General features: G+C 27.0%; 1 protein-coding gene across 1 annotated transcript in view; it reads left to right on the forward strand.

The window, feature by feature from the left end:
* Window positions 1-14238, forward strand: part of LOC110282992 (AP-4 complex subunit mu-1) — a 50604-nt gene extending 36366 nt beyond the window's left edge. Inside the window, exons 2-7 of the mRNA XM_071185903.1 lie at window positions 213-317; window positions 3700-3773; window positions 5340-5402; window positions 7214-7310; window positions 9848-9942; window positions 14146-14238. Coding sequence (XP_071042004.1) covers window positions 3771-3773; window positions 5340-5402; window positions 7214-7310; window positions 9848-9942; window positions 14146-14238 — 351 coding nt within the window. The 5' untranslated portion in view covers window positions 213-317; window positions 3700-3770. The remainder of the gene's footprint in view (window positions 1-212; window positions 318-3699; window positions 3774-5339; window positions 5403-7213; window positions 7311-9847; window positions 9943-14145) is intronic.
* Window positions 14239-15232: the final 994 nt, after the last annotated feature.

The following is a 15232-nucleotide window of genomic DNA, read 5'->3' on the forward strand; positions in this document are numbered from 1 at the left end:
CAACTTATTCTATTAACTTTATTTTTGTTCTTTTAACTGCAATGTATTGTCCCCTTGAGATTTATTATAGCCACACAAAATACTAAATCAAATTTCAAAAAGGTTTCCTACTTTATAAAAATTTCATTAATTTACGATAAAAATATATTTTATTGATGTTAATAATTGTGGTTGTCTATTTATATTTTCACTTTACTGTTATTTCTTGAAAGGATGTTATCAAAGCAACTTCAACCGAGCAAGTCCACCATTCAGTTTATAGAGATCCAGTTTTTACAAAGATAAGCTTTAAGTCTGAAGTGAAAAAACCAGGACCTGTAAGTTTGTTTTTTTCAATTAATTCCTACCATTAGTTCACACTCTTCCCTTATCTCGTTCAAATTTTCAATCGTTCATAAAATACTTTTCATTCATCCATTCAAGTTTAAATATTTGTAGTGGATGACACTTGATGTTAATATAATTTTTTTTTCAAATATTAATTCATTCATTAAATTTAATTAATTAATTTAAGTTTTATATTGGAGAAAAAACTGTATTTTTTTATTAAAACGTAACTAAAATAAAATTTTTCTTTTGAGTAGGAATTTACTTTAATTTTTTTTTCTATATTACTTGTTTCACCTTTTTGTATTGAGGTCATGTCTATTAAAAAGTTTTAGGTGTTCATTTAGTAATTTTTGTTGATGATTCCAGTTTTATAATGTAATTTCTGTAAATTGGGAACAAATATTCTATAAATTAAATAAGTTTTATTAAGGGCTCAATTCCTTTCAATTTCTTAATTTCCCTAACAAAAGAAAGTGTCCTTAAATGTCCTTAATTATTAAACATTTCTATAAATGTCCTGAAGGTCTGGATAGCCAGGTTGGTAGCGCACTGTGCCCATGTCCAAGAGTTCGTGGGTTCGATCCCCGTCGACCGAAGACTGTGTAGTAAATGGTGACTGATGCACGTTAAATCTGTCAAGTCGCAAAGTCCTCCATGTTCCTATAACAAATCAATACCTCTGGGGGTACTGATCCAGGAGTTTCCTTGTCTTCTGGATTGGTTTAAAATTACAAGGCTACGGAGTTGAATATTAGTAATCGTAAACCCAAAATTTGGCCGGCAGCTCAACGATGGATAAAATAAAATAAAACATAAATGTCCTGAAATTTTTGTATTTTCCAAATTTTTGTTGAAGTTAAAAGCAAGAATAAATATTATTTATTGAAAAAAATTGAAGAAATTTCAAATTCAAAAATTTAGTTATATGAAAACAATGTAGGTAACAAAAGGAATGCTTAAGTTTTCATAGCGTGTTAAGTATGGTATTATTCTACTTCGATTGAGACAACCCTTACCTTGATGGTATAGAACAGGGGTGATCAAGCTCCTTGATAGTCGAGCCATTTTTCAAAATGTGAAATTTTTCGCGAGATGCAATTAAACACGTATTTAAAAGGTATGCAAAAAAGGTATTAAAATAATTTGTTTTACAGAAATTACATTTATTGAAAGCATATAAGTAAAAGTACAAAATGTGTGCATTGAATTTAAATATTAAAAATTAAACACATTTATTTTACTTCTCTTGATAATTCTTTAAAATTTGGTGAATAATTGGTGACAACACTTCTGAGTAATTCTTTAAGAGGCTGGTTAGGTAATACTGATGATTTGGATTTTTACGAATTTTAAAGTAGAATAAAATGATTTACATAAGTGCGTTGTTCTGAATATTGAAATAATTCGACAAGCAGCCTTTTTTTATCGGTATGAATTTTGGAATTTTTGAATCATCTCTTAAAAGCCCAACAAAACTTTTACCCATAATTGCCGGAGCTCCATCACTTGCAATGTTTACAAGTTTATTAAGAGGCTCATCAAAAGTTTTAATTATGGAATCTATTGCATTTTTAATATCGACACCGCGGGTTGATTCTTGAAGTGCTAATACATCTAATTCTTCTTTAATAATGAAGTTAGCTGAAAGAAAACGTTTGAAAACTGCCAATTGAGGAAGATCTGTGATATCTGTTGATTCGTCAAGGGCTAAACTGAATGTAATATAGTTCTTCAAATCATTTTTTTAATTATATGCAAGAGATGTATTAATCACAGTTATGCGTCGTTCGGTTGTGTGTCTCGAGATGTGACTTTGCGAAGCAACTTGGTGCAATGCTGCATTATTTGGATCTAAAACTTTAAGTATATCTTCCAATTTTTTTTAATAGGCTCTCCCTCTCCATACGGGCGTTTTGCCCGAGCAATATTCCAGGCTATAACAAAACTGGCTTCAGCCACATTATTAGCTTACTTGCTAAAGGTCATCAAAATTGACTGTTGCTTATTTAAATTTTATTTTAAGGAAGCAAGTTTATCTTATCTTAATTTGGAATTTGGTGGATGCTGATTAGGAAACTGGGGATGATTTGTTTCATAATGTCGACTTAAATTGCTAGCTTTATAATTTTTGACCGTAGAATTACAAATAACACATAATGCTTTTCCGTTATTGTCAATAAAAAGGAAATTCTCCCACTCATTATTAAAACTTCTACTTTCTTGCTCGTATTTTCTTTTTTTTTAATTTTCGTTCTCTGTCGTCATATTTTTAAAAAAACTTTAAATAAATAAAGAAATTTAAAAAATACAAGTTTTGTGTTATTAAAACAATAACACGTGTTACATACTACGAAACACATTTAGTTAACCCTCCAAAAACTCCAGATTGCAAAATACATCCGTAGCAAGAGTGATACGAATTGTTTCCTCCAGAGCACAGTGCCAACTGCCCGTTGCAATGAAAGTTTACAAATTCGAAATAGGTCTGGAGTCGGTCGATTACGCCACTGCTTATGTTCGTTCGTGCAGTTTTCGATTATTCATATCATTCTTAACTTGAACGGAAATTAAATTAGTTACAACGTTACACTTAGTCTTTCATATTTGTTGTCAGTAATTTAAAATACATTTTGAAGCACATACGGAACGATAATAATTTTTTTTAAATATAATAGCACAAAAATGAAAAGGGAACTCGGATACACTTATCGAGAGCCACAAATAATCCTTCAAGAGCTCGTGAGCCGCAGGTTGCCCCCCCCCCTGGTATAGAACATTCCATGTGGGAGAAATATATAAAAGCTCTTTTCTCCCTCCATCACTATATCCTACTCTGCTGATTTTCTCAAGAGATCATTCCTCGTATTTTGCTACTACTTGACGATTTACCTTATTTATACTATTTTCTCCTACTTTTATTATATAACAAGGCATTTTTGCATATATATATATTTTTTTTTTTTTAAAATCTGAATTCTGTTAAAAATGTTTCTTTAAGTGCAGGATTTACTGAAACTATTAGTAATTGTATATCTTTCAAAGTCATGTTGGTANATGAAAGCTGTAGAGAGGAAAAAGTATAGTTTTGTAGTAAAGAAGGCCAAGTTCCGTCGTCATGGACTGAAGAGTCGAGACGTAAGTTAGCAATGGTAGTAAATATCAAATTCTAAGCAATTTAAGTAATAGTTCAAGATCAAGAGCTAAGTTAGAAAGTTTTTTCCTTATTGAAATTGATAATTTGCTAAGAGTGAAATGTGAAACGTAAACTTATCAAGGTAGTCAGTTTATTAACATGCTAAGTCATCATAGTTTGGTAAATAAAAAAAATAAAAATTCATATTCTAATTTATTCTTTCTTTTTTTTTTTAGTTTGATCTGGAAAAAAATTTATTCCTAATCTGGCTGCAGAAAGACAATTAGTAAAGTCTAGATCTCAGCTGATGGTATTTTTTGTTTTATGTATATTTTTATATTAGATTCTTTATTAAATAAATATAATTTATTTAATCTTTAAAAAATAAACATCAGTTAATGCGTGATTTTTATGCAAAACTACTTATTAAGTACAGTGCATCAAGTTCGAAAAAATACTTTAATATTTTTTTATGCAACTAAATAATAAATAATTGAACAAGAAATAATTTCACAAAATTATGATTTGTATGAAACTCTTTAGATTTGTGCAATTTTGTTGTATTTTCCAAAATAGTTCTTAAGACATATGCAAAAAGTAAAATTAACATTAAAGAACCAAACATTTGACTGGTTTCTATTGGGATCAGATTTAAGAGATGTCCTCCTTGAATGTTAAGATATGAAGGTTATTTAAAGACGTTTTCGTGACTGATTTTTCTGTTTTAAATATCGTCTATACAAATTTCTTTGCATAATTTAGATCGTTAATAATGTTAATATTTCTAAAGTTATTAACATTTTATGTTAGTACTGAAAATCTAATCATTAAGTCAAGCGTTTTTCAGCTGTTACTTTCTTTCTTTGGCTCATTAAAACTTTTAGTATTGTAGCTTTTGTTTTAGATTTGTTATATTTGTTTACAGTAAATAAATAAGATTTTGAGTATTGAAAATTATTTAGTAAAAATCTTCAAATTCATCGCTTTCTAGTTTCTGAATAATTTGTTTTATTTGTGTATACCAGGCATAATAAAGTAAGAAAAAGTAATAGTAAAATAAGAATCCATTTCAGTTTGTTTGATAAATTTGTTTTAACATTTTATTAAAACTTTAAATTCTGCAGTATTTTTCAGTCTTATCTTTTAGATTTGTAAAAAACGCACTTTTATTGATAGATATTTTTACTAAATTATCTATTGACTAATTTGTAAGGTGTTATTGCACTGCTTCAGTCTATATCATGCAATATATATGACAGATTAAAACTTGAATCAAAATCGCTTCTTTAATTATGAATTAAAATTCCTTGACAAAAATTTTATTAACCAACAAAACTGTAGGATGTGTAATTATTGAGTAATAAAAAATTCAAGTACGTAAACTATTTGAAAATTGGTTATTGTTCTGTGAACTTTCTTTTAAAGATTATTCCACTTTAGTTGAAAACAAATTCAGAAAGCTCTAAAATTATAATGCAAGTAATATTAGTTCACTATAATATTCCTTGCATTTTGTTTTTCTAATAACTTAAATTTCCTTCTTTTTTTTAATAAACTCATGAACTCTTTAAAACAGTTTTGGCATTTATAATTTTTTTTAGCAAATAGAAAAGTTACTTTATAGTTAAGAAAAATTAATTAGAGAATTTTAATGTTTTAACTGATCAAAATAAAATACAACTAATTTCATGTAAAAATTAATCATTTTTCATGTAAAAATTAAAGAAGACAGAAATCAATGGATATGAAACAATTTTAAGTATCGAAGAAAGTGCATACTGTATCACAGAGTTATTTAAAAGCATTTCTTGTTTATTTATTTAGTTTTTTTTCCTTGCACCAAAAATATAAATTTATCTGAATTTTTCCTTTATAGAACCTGAAGACTGAAGTGTTTGTTGATGTTATTGAAAAAATAGTGGTCCATATTTCTAAAGAGGTAATAAATTATTCTATAACAAAACATAGTTAGTTTAAAATTTTACAACATGCCTTAGTTAATTTATCAATTTTATATGAAGTAGCATTAAAAAAAATAATAGAAGATCTATGAACTTATTACTTTCTTTATTGTAATGTTACCACGTATAAAACCTTTTGATTTGTTGAATTTGATATTTTTACAATTTTACAAATTATTCCTTACCTGGACATTTTCTGAATATCATTTCTATGCCACTTTTCCTAAAAGTGCAATGCCATCATTTCTTAGATATTCATAAAACAATGTTGAGTTATTTCAAAATTTTTCGTTGTACTGGGGGATTGTTGAAACAAATTGAGGCTATATTCTTTTTAATTCAAAATTATTTTCTGCCCAATTTATGGTTTTGTTTTCCCTTCAAGTGTACACATAAATTTTTTGGAAATAATTATTTAAATATTTTTTTTATTAAAAAGATTGAGAATTACCACTGTAAATAATGTCTGAAGAATATTTTAAACTGATAAGTAAATTTTTTTTTAGTTAACTGGTTTCTTTAAGAAATGCTTCAAGGTGTGCTTTGTTAGATTGGTAATTCCTTAAATTTATTTCTGTCTGAAAGGAAAATTTTCAAGAATGAAGAAAAATTTGAAGATTATTACTTAAGACTGAAGTGACTAAGAATTATCAATCTAAATAATCTCTTTGTTAATTAAGTTTGGGTGCTCTAGTTAATAAAGTTTTGTTATATTGTAAAGTTACATACACACACATGCATATATATATATATATAGCACTATAAATAAAAATGAAAAGGAGAAAAACAAAGAAAATCAGTAAGTTTTATTTACTTCTCCTAATCTGCAAGCATATAGAACTCATAAAATAAGTTCAAAATGTAGAGAAAACATGGAAAAATTTACAGAATAAAGAAAAAAATATTTGAAATAAATTAATAAAAGTCTGGGAGAAAAAAAGATATAATCTCTTCATCAGCTCAGACGATTATATCCGCGAAAAGGAGTGCTTTCTAATATTGTATCAATATAGTCTATGCAAATACATCAATACAATAGTGTGAGGAGCACTAAAGAAATAGTGGATATAGTCATGTGACTATATCCGTCATTCTATACTTTATTTTTTTACCCCCGGACTTTTATTAATTTTTTTTTCTATCTTTTTCTTTAAAGTAATTTTCTTTTTTCAATATTCTGTAATCTTTTCCATGTTTTCTCTACATTTTGAACGTTGAGCAAAAATTACTAAATGTAAACTAATTTTTAAGAATAGCTCTTAATATATATATATATATGTATATATACACACATATATTAAACAGCTATTTTCCAAAATTGGTTTATATTTTGTCATTTTTTCTTTACAGTTATTCTTCTTAGAAAAATAATTCGAAACGCAGACAAGGTCTTAAAAAATGTTGCATGATATTTTATACGAGGGAAATCATCATTGCAAGTAGCTTCTTTTATAACTGCACCATACCAGTTGAGTTCTATAAAGTTTTCTTTGTATAGTTCAAAATTTAGTACATATGATATAAAATCCTCCTGTTTTAAATTGTGTTCTATTTTTTATATAACCTTGGATCAACTATTTTAAGTAAAATATGATCTTTTAACTTTATAAATTTAATTTATTTTGAGTTAATTTGGAAACTTTTCATCATATTTTTTCTTTTTTCTGAAATAATGGTTGTAGTAGTTTTTAATTTAAAAAAGTATTCTAGCTTTATTTTACTTATTATTAAATGTATCATTCGTTCTTAAGCATAACATTATATGATTTTAAAACTTATTTATTTTCAGGGAATAATTCAAAAGTGCAAACTGCATGGAATGATATTCATGAAGAGCTTCTTACCAGTGAGTCATAAAATAATTTTGAATTCAGACGTAATGAAAGGTAATTTTTATTTTCGCAAAGTGTTTTTAACTTGTTATTTTCCTTATTTTTAAAAATTTAGAAGATTGATTATTTTTATTGACTGATATTCTTATTTGTTTAATGTTTTATTATTTCGAAGTAAAAAACCTAAAAGAGAAGCCGTGTGTAGCATCTTATTTTCATATTTTGTATCTGTATGAAGTAATAAATAACAATAATTAATTCCTTAACTGTTTTATATTTGTTTCAGGCTAATTTAAGTGTTTTTTTTATGAATGAATAATTATTTTCCCCATGGTGTGTAGTTTTCTTAAGAAGTACTTATTTTCAATTTACGCTTTTTAAATTTTTAAAAGCCTTTAAAGATGATTTTTTTATTGGGTGTTTTTAAAAAGTGCTTAATTTTCCTTTTGAAAATGAAATTTTTTTTCTTTGCCTTGTTGATTTTGAACACTTGATATGCAAAAGAGTGGTTTTCACGTTCTTTTCAACGTTTTCACTATTCGTTCAAACGCAATGCATTTTGGCGTACCGTTGGTCAATGGTGTATGAAAGCACCAATCATTTTACATGCTCGACGAAATAGTTGCAGGTCCGCATGTGCATATACTGAGCTTGGATTCAGTGAGATTCTTGCACTCTCATGTTCCTTGCAAGATATTCTTAATTTTAGTCTTCATTTTTCGTCCTCTGAAATCAAACTAAAAAGTCTGACAATCTTTTTATGGTAGCTAATATAATCAAAAAAAAGAAAAAGTTCTTTGTCAGAAACTGGTTATTTTATCATGATCATTTAAAGTATTTGAAATTCAATTTCCCTTTTGTTACTGTACATAGTGCATAAAAATTACTTAAACGGTGCTTATTTTTTGTTGAAAGATTTGGCTACACACCCTGTTTCCTCATCACTTTAATCTTTCTAGTGTTTCTGATGTTTAGTTAGTTATGGTTGAGGTATTTGATAGAATATGAAAAATAGGTTACCTTTGTTTTGTTTTTTATTTCTTTCTAATTTTAATCTTAGATCCTATTGATTTTATCAAGAATAGCTCTATGACTTTGAATCTCTATCGATTAACCAGGTCTTTTATCTATAGTGTCTTTTTTTTCTTTTTAAAATTCGTTCTCCTAATTATTTTTCTCGTCTTTTTTAGTAGAAGCATTTTATAAGTTTTATATAAGGGTTAGGCTCGGTATTGTTATGTTTTCACATTTCTAATTACCTTTAACTTCTTCATAAAGATGGACCCTGGTCATTAGATCTATGGATAAAGCAAGAAAATGTTTATTGTTCTCCATAGATCTGTGCTAAAATTATTAAATAAGAAATTATCTGTTCTACTATTTAATCAAATATAAATTTCAAATATAAATTTCATACATAAATTTCATTTTAATTTTTATATTCAAATAATATTTTTCTGTTAATTTTTTCTCTCTTGGAAATTTTAATGGAAATATAGGAAAAATTAAGTCTGATTTTATTTGGGATTGCTTATTATTAACCTATTATTATTTTTTTTATCTACATGGGCTCATCTTTTCATTGAGTCAGTTTTATTCAGATCCACAAAACTGTGTATTAGATTCACAATTCTCTATTTCATTATTTTTTTTTATTAACTTTTTTTCCCTATTTATTCTTAGTTTCTATTCTTAGTTTCTATAGTTTCCTTCTTGATGCTAAGGCCGTTGACCAGACTTAGATCAAATTGATATTTATTTGAAAGTCTTACTTGAATGTAATATTAAAAAGCTAAATCAGTTTATTGACATTAAAACTTGCTCAATATTTAATCAAAAATTGCAATAATTTGGTTTTTAAGATACTTAAATTATGAATTAAAATGGTAGTTAACATTAAAACAAAATTTTAATGAAGAGTAAATATTGATACTACATGTATTTAAATCGTGTAGTTAAATGTAGAGAAAAAGTATTTCTTTACTCAAACTTTTTCTGTTATTATTATTTCTCTATTTTTTTCCCTATTTATTCTTTGTTTCTTTTTAGTTTCATTCTTGATACTAAGGCCACTGTACAGATCAGAATTAGATCAAAATGATTATATGTATTTGAAAAATTTACTTTGATGTATTATTTAAAAGCTCAATATTTAATTAAAAAAAGTACTAATTGTATTTTAATGATACTCAAATTATGAATTAAAATAAGAGTAAACATTAACTTATAAAATAAGTTCAAAATGTAGAGCAAACATGTAAAAAATGCTAAGGCTAATGAACAAAGATGAAATAATGAACAAAGAGAAGAAAAAAATAATTGAAAATAAAATAAAAAATTAATGAAAATCTGAAAAGAAAAGATATAAGCTTTTCATTAGCTGACAAGTATGACAATATTAGATACAATATTAGAAAGCACTCCTTTTTTGCGGATATAATCGTGTGAGCTGATGAAAAGATTATATCTTGTATTTTCCGAATTTTAATAAATATTTTCCCCTTTTTTTCGGATTTTTTATTTATTTATTCTTAATTATATTTTTTAATTTTTTCATTATTCTCCCTCTATATATTTAAATTTTGTTGTAGCACTGATTTTTGGGCAACATCATTTTAGCAGTTGCGTCGATGACAGAAACTTTGAGAAACACAGATCTTTTGTTGTAACACAGTCTCAAGGTGAGGTTAGTAAGTTTTATGTTCCATATTGTTTTTAATTATTTTTGTTACTGTGTGCAAACTATTATTATATTCTTTGTTTTAACTAATATTCTTCTAAATACGAAGAAATATTTAAGCTGTTTACTTCATTATTTCTTTTGATAAAACATTTTTGTTTGGTTTTTATTCAAAAGCTTTAGTTTATTTACCATTTTTTTAATATTCGTATATCCCACTTTTCATCAAAGTGATTTTTAACCCAACAAATTGAAACTTTTTAGTGTTCACGTTTCACAATTTTTGCAAACGCTCTTAAACTTTTTTTGCATTGAACATGTTATCAAGCACGTAAAAAGGTAAATAAAGTAAATAAATAAGTGGTTCCCCAATTGATGCTGTTTTACATAACATTTTTAGTGTTCCAAAGCAGACAAAAATCCCCAAGTTTATTCTATTTAACACATTCTTTCTCTTCATGTGTTTCCATTTTTGCAAAAAGACAAAATTATTTTCTGAGCTTTAGAAAACCACACCTGTTTAACCCCACCTTTTTTCCCCATATTGACAGTTCGGGTGAAACGACGGTTGAATCAATAATATTAATACAAATGCACTCCTGATTGTGCTTCTGGAAAAATAAGGATTTCCGTATTTTTTGCTAATCGCGAGAAATCAAAGGCCCAGAAGTTTTAAGAAATCATCGATTACATTTATGCATAAAAACTCTTGTATATTTTATTTAGAAATATTAGAACTAGAATTTATGCTTGACCTATTTTTCATTTGTAAATATTTTTTCTGGTAGAATAATAAATGTGATTACAGATAAAAATAAACTTATACATAATTATTTATTTAAGTTATGCTACATGTAATTTACTTAGAATTTCATGTTTTGAAAACATCAGTCGCTTAAATTTATAAAGACATTAATTTTTAGAAATGTGTCAATGATTTTATTCAAGAAATTTTGAGGATTTTTGAGTTGGGCTCGCGATCACCACTGATATACTTCTGATTGTCTGTCTATAACTTCTGGTTGATCCGGATTCAAAAATATTAGGAAATATTGACATTCATTATTTCATTAGTTTGTACGTTGCAGTGCGTCTACCACTACAAAAATACAATTCCAATTCACTAGTATATAAGACATGTTAACTCGATTCAATGTTGGGGAACCTTTTCATAAATGAAGGTTGACATTATCAACAACTCCTCTCCTCACTTTGGTGACCCTTGGACGCGATGAGAACAAGCCGACCTTGGCAGAAACTTTGATTTGAACACGTCTACTTTTATGGATTCCTCATTAAGCAGTTGACTTGCCACTTGTCACTGCGACATTAATCATCTCCTCGCGTTGTTGCTACTCAGTCTCGATCACACATAACGTTGGCCTGAACTGCTGATGGCAACACATGAGCGACCTCGATCGTGAACTTAATACAGCTCTCACGATCAACACTCAAAAGTATGGTGATCTTAATACAGCTCTCCCGACTTCTCACAAAACAGAAATGAATCTACTAGTGGTATCCATTCATTGAATTCTGTCACAGATAAAATTCTGGTGGGGGTGTACTGTAGTGTATCTACCACTACAAAAAATACAATTTCAATTCACTAATATATGACATGTTAACTCTATGCTATGTTGGGGTACCTTTTCATAAATGAAAGTTGGCATTGTCGATAACTACTATCCCCACATTTTTTTTTATTTGAAATTCTTAGTTTATTTACCATTTTCATAATATTAAGTTTTATAATAATAAATTCCTAATTATTTACATACAACTCCTGTTTATACTTGATTCAAAATGTTAGATAATTTCAACTGTACTAGAAAAAAAATATTTAATCTTAATAATACTAAATGTGCAACACAATCAAAAACAGGAAAATATAAGTTATTTTACTTATTAACATTATGTAATGATAACCTTCAGTTCGAATTGAAATTTTTTTTTATATTTCTTGAATCTTCAATATTTTTAAAAATTTTAATATCAAATGTTAAGATTTATTTCAGCATCTAACCTTATATTTCTTTTATTTATTCATTTATTTTTTGTTGTTTATGATATCAAGCACAGTGTAAGCTATAATCTGAAGATCTTGAGAGAGATAAATATATTTTCTTACAACAATGAGTATATAATTATTAATAAAAAATAGAAACTGAAGAAAAGAAAAAATTTTAAAAAATATCAATTTATTTCAAACTTAAATATAATGTTACTTTTACGATAAAGGCGCTTTACAAATAACTTAAAAATAAAACGAGTCTTAAGGAAATGTGAGTTTAGATTTATTAAGATTCACTCTAAAATTAATGAAATCTTTAATTTAATCGATTTTAAACTATATTTAACTAATAATAAATTATTATAAGTTTAGTTCAAATTTAAGGTACAATAACATCTTAAGTAAAAATTTTACTTTTTGTTCAATTAACTCTAAATTTTAATTTATCGTAATTTTTTGGCAACTTAATAACATAACTTTGTTTTAAATAATTTTTTTTTGTCTTCTTATTTAGATAATAAATTTCTATCCCGTTTACCTCCTTTTTTGATCTGTTGGAGCAATATCGTATAAAATTCACTCCACCAAACAATGGCTAAGCACCTAGCCCCGTTTTTCAGGTCTTCATCGTTTATTAAGCGTGGTAGGAATGCTATGTTATTATGGTCGTGATCAGATAACGTGGACAACGCCTGAGCTGGTATCCTTCTCTCTAAACTTTCACATCACAATCAACATGGCAGTTTTAGCCACAATAGATTTAACGTGTACCTTTCTGTGTATTTGCACTGGTGGCTTAGGCGGCTTCTAAAATTGAATTTATGACCCGCAAGTGAAGTGAGCAGCCACCGTCGCCTTCATTTTAATATGCAATAGAGCCGTGATGGCTGGTCGATACGAATTCCGCATGCGGCCACATCACCGACCACAGTGCTGAAGGTATATATCCTCAGTGGTAGAGGGATCATGGGTTAGAGTCCCTCTGCCGTCAGGCTAACCGTGGGTGGTTCTCGTGGTCTTCCTCTTCATGTAACGCAAATGTGGTTTAGTCTCATAAAAAAGTCCTCCGCGAATTTCTCTCAATACTTGATCCAGGAGATCCCTTGTCTTCTGGATTGGGTTCAAAATTACAAGGTTACGCAGTTGAACATTGATAGTTGTAAACCCAAACATTGGGTCGGCCACTCAACGACGGTTATGAAATAAAATATGCCAATAACATAAAATTTGTGTTGAAAAGTTTATGGAGTCACATTAACTCAACTGCATATAATTAGTAAATTATTTGTATGTCATTTTAATATTCTTTTTGGTTCCTTTGATCTTTTTATTACATCGCTGATTATTCGCAGCTTTCAATTCCTCATTGTTTCTTTAATTTTTCAAAGGATTTGATTAACAGCCAGTTCTACTTCAGATTTTTTATGGTAATGTGATAGATACACAACTTACTGCTTTTTTTTAGCTTTCTTTGATATTTTTTTAGTGTTTTTAAGATTTTCTATAAAAATTTTAGTTTTAAAATTTCACAAAAAAAACATGGAGATTTCTTGGTATTTTCTTGGTCTTTATTCAATAAATGGATATTTAGGTATCAAAGAAAAATAAGTGAAATTTATTACTAGCATTAAATATTTTAGTCATCTTCATACCAAAATAATTATTTCTTTCTTAATAAAAAGAGATATTAAAAATTGTACAAAGCAGTTAAATACTACAATTCCAAAGGACAGTTTTGAAGTGCAGCAGAAATTCCATAAGACAATTGAAACTAATAGAAAATTTAAAAGAAAAAAACAATGAAAATTAAGAAATTGATGAAAAATTTTAAAATGCCATTTTTATATTTTTCATCGTTTTCTTCTTTTAAATTTTCTATTTGTATCTTATTCCCTTTTGGTCTTTACCCAATTTTGTCAATTTAGTTTTTTGAAAAAGTGTTTGATCTATAATACTATCTTTCCTTAAAAGATTATTCATTCTACCTTTTATGTTATAAACTTATTGCTAATTGTGATTTTACTTTTTATATTTTACTTCTTTGAAGCTTCCTTCATCGACTTAAATTATAATCCTAGAAATTACGGTATTTTCTAGTTATATTGCATTTTTTAGATATCCTGTCTTTTATGTGATGATAATATGTAATGGTATATATATGTTTGAAAATGTTAATGATTATTAATTTTTTTCAGGTCAAAGCAATGACTTATTATTCCACGACTAGTGCATCATTTGTGCCATTTAGACTGCTTTCAATTGTTGAAGATGTGGATAAAAACAGGTGACTTTCTTTTTTTCTTAACTGCTGAATATTATTAAATTTGTTATTTAAAGAAGTTTTTTTTTTAAATATCAGTTTTTTATAATAATTTTAATTTAAAATTCGGTTTGTAATAACATTGCTTTTTTTATAATAATTATAATCTAAACTGATTATTCATTTTAAATCCAAAAAAAGAACATGCATTTTATAACTATTTTTGTTTTTGCAAGTTAAATTTTTTATTAACTTGTATTAACTATTCATTTTTTATTAGCTTGCAAGCTAACTTTAGAAACTTCAGCCTATTTTAGAGCTTAGCAAATATGCCAATTGTAGCATAATTTACAATGCATGTCAATTTTTTTTAAAAATTTATTTTAATGGTTAATATTATGGATGTAAGAATGGTCTAGTCACTGATGTTCGATATTTTTCTTAATACAACTATGTAGAATATAAGATGATTTTATGATCTTTTAATTCTTTTTCATATTATTCTGTAACTACTACTACTATATGCAATGCAATGCAAAAAGACTAGTTGTTTTTTTTTTTGGAAAATTAAATAAAGTAAAATAATGATTTTTTTAAAGAAATATTTTTAAAAATAGCTGTATTTTTTATTAATGTATTTTACTTACAATAGGTACGATAAATAATTTATTATTGATAATTCTTCTAATAAGTGATTTATATGTATAAAAAAATGACTGTCTGGTTTCCAAATCCTTCTAAATATTTAAAGTAACCAAATCGAATCTCATAAAATTCAAGATCAAATATTCCTTAAAACATTTATATAACATCCAAAATATACAAATATACGAGCCAATAACTTCACAGTTAACTCACTGAGTAAAATATTATTCATTTTATTTACGACAGGTAAGTTTTTACCTTACAAAAAAATGAAATTAGTAGGAGCAAGCAAAATACAATTGTGTTTTGCAGAAGTTTTTCCTCAACTCAGGGTTACAAATTACAAATCAACCTGTAGTTACTCATATTGTTATTGC

This window comes from Parasteatoda tepidariorum, chromosome 9 (assembly GCF_043381705.1).
Source record: "Parasteatoda tepidariorum isolate YZ-2023 chromosome 9, CAS_Ptep_4.0, whole genome shotgun sequence".
In the NCBI taxonomy this organism is placed as follows: Eukaryota; Metazoa; Arthropoda; class Arachnida; order Araneae; family Theridiidae; genus Parasteatoda; species Parasteatoda tepidariorum.